This window comes from Silene latifolia, chromosome 9, assembly GCF_048544455.1.
Source record: "Silene latifolia isolate original U9 population chromosome 9, ASM4854445v1, whole genome shotgun sequence".
Classification (NCBI taxonomy): Eukaryota; Viridiplantae; Streptophyta; class Magnoliopsida; order Caryophyllales; family Caryophyllaceae; genus Silene; species Silene latifolia.
The window spans coordinates 170,247,159-170,251,607 of record NC_133534.1 but is presented as its reverse complement, the minus strand read 5'-3'; the positions used below and the strand labels follow the sequence as shown (position 1 = coordinate 170,251,607).

Below are 4,449 nucleotides of genomic sequence, written 5' to 3'. Positions count from 1 at the left end.
GTTACCACAAGATGCGGGAAATGGTGCCATGAAGTCAATACCCCACACATCAAATATTTCACAATAGATCATTGGAGTTTGTGGCATTTCTCCTCTTCTTGAAATGTTGCCAACTCTTTGGCATCTATCACATGTCTTCACCATAGCATGAGTATCTCGGAATAGTGTGGGCCAAAAGAAACCGTTTTCCAAGACTTTCCTAGCTGTTTTCTTGGCTCCAAAATGCCCACCACAAGCATATTCGTGACAAAATTTAAGAATTGGAATGACTTTGGTATCCGGGACACATCTCCTAATGACTTGGTCGGCACAAAACTTCCAAAGGTATGGGTCATCCCACACATAATATTTAGCATCACTCTTGATCTTATCCCGTTGGGAACGAGAAAGACCCTTTGTAAACTCTTGTAAAACCAAGAAGTTGACTATATGGGCATACCATGGCTCAATGGAAGACAATGCTAGAAGTGTGTCATCCGGAAAGGAGGCTTGTATTGGTGATTCCAAGACTTCTTGAGGTTTTTCTTGCACAATTCTACTTAGGTGATCCGCCACCGCGTTAGTTTTCCCCTTCTTGTCTTTGAGCTCAACATCAAACTCACTCAAGAGTAATACACATCTCATCAAACGGGGCTTGGATTCCTTCTTGTTCACCAAATTCCTTAAGGCGGCATGATCCGTGAAGATGATGACCTTGGCTCCAAGAATATAAGGTCGAAATTTCTCCAAAGCAAACACTACCTCAAGGAATTCTTTCTCGGTAGTGGTATAATTCCTTTGAGCCTCATTCATCATTGTCGACGCATATTGAATAACATGAGGTGATCTTCCTACCTTTTGGCCAAGTACAGCGCCAAGGGCATAATTACTTGCGTCCGACATTATCTCAAATGGTTCACTCCAATTGGGAGGTTGAATTATAGGTGCCGAAATAAGCTTCTCTTTGAGCATATCAAAAGCTTCCTTGCCTTCTTCACTCATGATAAATTCACAATCCTTTTGAAGTAGCTTGCATAAAGGAGCGGCAATCTTGGATAAATCCTTGATAAAACGCCGGTAGAACCCGGCATGACCTAAGAAAGATCTCACTTCACGCACATTAGTAGGATAAGACAAGGGACGAATGGTATCGACCTTGGCCTTATCAACCTCAATCCCCCTAGAGGAGACCACATGTCCCAACACTATTCCTTCATTAACCATGAAATCATATTTCTCATGGTTGAGAACGAGGTTGGTATCAATACAGCTTTGCAAGACCCAAGTGAGATGACTCAAACAATCCTCAAAAGATTGGCCATGAATGGTAAAATCGTCCATAAATACTTCAATAAAGTCCTCCACATGATCCAAAAAGATGCTCATCATGCACCTTTGGAATGTTCCCGGTGCGTTACAAAGACCGAAATGCATCTTTCTATAGGCAAACGTTCCAAAGGGACATGTGAAAGTTGTTTTTGTTTGGTCCGCGGGTGCAATTGGAATTTTAAAGTAACCCGAGTAGCCATCCAAAAAGCAATAAAAAGCTTTTCCCATTAACCTCTCCAATATTTGATCCATGAAGGGAAGCGGGAAGTGATCTTTTCGTGTCACGGCATTGAGCCTACGGTAGTCGATACATACTCGCCACCCATTTTGAACTCGAGTGGGAATCAAAACACCTTCATGATTCTCGACTACCGTTAGCCCGGATTTCTTTGGGATAACTTGGGTTGGACTAACCCATTGACTATCGGAGATAGGATAGATCATACCTACATGAAGGAGTTTGAGTACCTCCTTCTTCACAACATCCATCATTGGAGGGTTCAAACGCCTTTGTGGTTGGCGAACGGGTTTGACTTCTTCCTCCAAAAGAATCCGGTGCATACATAAAGTGGGACTAATGCCTTTGATGTCGGCCATTGTCCACTCAATTTCTTCCTTATATTGCTTAAGAACTCGGATGAGAGCCTCTTCTTGCTCCCTTGAAAGCTTGCTTGAAATAATTACCGGTAAAGTTTCTTCATCTCCTAGAAAAGCATACTTCAAGTGACTTGGTAGGGGCTTCATTTCAACAATAGGAGCCTTGACATAGAAGGAACGGGTTTCTCCTTCGGTAGCTCTTCTAACAAAGTGAAAGAAAGGAAGCAAAAATCCTGGGCAGAGGAGAACTCGCACGGTGCGAGATTTTGGCCCTGTTTTTTCGCACCGTGCGAATTGCCTGCTGCCTCCCGGATTGCTTCCTTCTCTTCCCATTCTTCCATTGGCGGATTTTCCTCTAATTCTTGGATAGATTCCTGCAAATTACAAGACAAAGCATACCCCATATCCTCTCCAACCATTCCATTAGTTAAAGCAACATCTAATGTGTCAATTTTACACAATTTATACACGGTTTGGACAATTGGTTCAAAAATTTCAAGAAAACACAAAGAGGAAGTCTCGGTTGGGTATTTCATTGCCTCATGTATGCTATACTCAATCTTTTTCTCTTCAAACTCCATTGTAAGGCGTCCACTAGACACATCTATCTTGGTGTTGGAAGTTCTCATGAAAGGCCTTCCCAACAAAATGGGAGTGGACCCTTTCTCGGGTTCCATTTCAATTACATAGAAGTCGGCGTGGAAAATCATATCCCCCACCTTGACCAAGACATCTTCAAAAATTCCCTTAGGATAGATATTAGACCTATCGGCTAAAGAGATGACCGTACGAGTCGGTTTCAAAGGTCCTAACTTGAGAGACTCATAAAGGTAAGTGGGCAAGACATTAATAGATGCACCTAAATCAAGCATAGCATGTTGACAATCCAAGTCACCAAGTTTGCAAGGGATGGTGAACATGCCCGGATCACTACATTTTTGTGGCAAACGTTTTTGAAACATTGCCGACACATGTTCACTAGCCCTTACCTTTTTCATGATTTTTGCCTTGTTGGTCCTCTTAGTAGTGCACAACTCTTTCAAAAACTTTGCATGCTTGGGCACACTACTAAGAAGATCAAGAAGTGGAATATTTACCTCCACTTTACGAAACATATCGTAAAGGTTTGAAGTCTTCTTGGCAATTATCCTTGTGTCATTCAAAGCACTTGGAAATGGAGCTTGTGGCTCGTATTCCGGAAGTGGTTCATTGGTCCTCACTTGTTGAGGTGTAGATGCTTCCCCATGTTACACTACCACTTCAATTTCATCTTCAACTACATCCTCCACTTCATGAACAATAGGAGGTGGCCTTGATTTCTTAGGAGCCTTGGGTGCCCCTACCAACTCTCTACCATTCCTCAAAGAGACCGCTTTTGCTTGTTCTTTGGTGGGTGGAGGAATTATGTGAGAAGGGAGGCTCCCTCCTTGAGTGGGTTGTGAAGTGAGTGTGTTGAGAATTTGACCAACTTGGGTCTCAAGGTTACCAATCCTAGAATCGGTGAGCCGATTTTGTTGAAGCACGGCGGTTTGGAATTCCTTGGTATTTTGTAGCAAGGCTTGGCTTTCTTTTTGCAAGATTTGGCTTTCTTTTTGCATTGCCACTTGGTTCATAGCAAGTGTCTTCATCACCTCTTCCAAGGAATTTTGTGATTGGTTTTGATTTTGATTTGGCTTTTGAAATGAGGAATTTGAGGATCCCTTTTGGTTTTGATTTTGATTTCCACCCCAACCCATATTTGGATGAGATTTCCACCCTTCATTGTAAGTGTTGGAATATGGGTCAAACTTCCTAAACCCAATAGCCTTCACCGCTTCAATTGCCTCCTCCGTTTGCAAAGATGGACACCCATCGGTGGGATGAGTTGGATCATTACAAAGACCACAAAATTTCACATGAGATGCACTCCCATTCCCTTTTGCAAGTTCCTTAACCAAATTGGTAACAAAATCAACTTTTTCCTCCATATGGTTGGAGCTTTGCCTTGAAGAAGATGCCACACTTGCCTTCCTAATTCTCCTCCCGAAATTCCTAGAACTTCCTACCAATCTTTCAATCAACTCATTTGCTTCTTGGACCGACATATATTCAATCCCTCCTTGCGTAGCGGCTTTAATCATCATAGCATCATCCTCAAGGAGACCACCACAAAAGTTCAAGAGTAGGTCGTGGTCGGTATACCCATGGTATGGACAACTAGCAAGAAGTTGTTTGAACCTCTCCCAATACTCATACAAGTTCTCCCCATCCATTTGTTCAACATTACTTATTTCTTTCTTCAATTGAGAGGACAGACTAGCAGGAAAATACTTCTCTAGGAAGGCCCTCTTCATTTGAGTCCAAGTAGTGATGCTCCCGGTGGGGAGATAGTAAAGCCAATCGTTTACCGCGTCTTTGAGTGAGAAAGGGAAGGCTCTTAGTTGAAGTTGCTCATCGGTAACCCCATTAGGCTTCATGCTTGAGCAAACCACATGAAATTTGTTTAGATGCTTATTGGGATCTTCCGTGCTAAGTCTATGGAATTGGGGCAATTGGTGGATGAGC

At 42.6% G+C, this 4,449-nt stretch overlaps 1 protein-coding gene across 1 annotated transcript; it reads right to left on the bottom strand.

The window, feature by feature from the left end:
* Positions 1–2,048: 2,048 nt before the first annotated feature.
* LOC141601880 (uncharacterized) lies at positions 2,049–3,020 on the bottom strand. The gene has a single exon (XM_074422189.1). The coding sequence runs from the start codon at positions 3,018–3,020 to the stop codon at positions 2,049–2,051; it is 972 nt and encodes a 323-aa protein (XP_074278290.1).
* Positions 3,021–4,449: the final 1,429 nt, after the last annotated feature.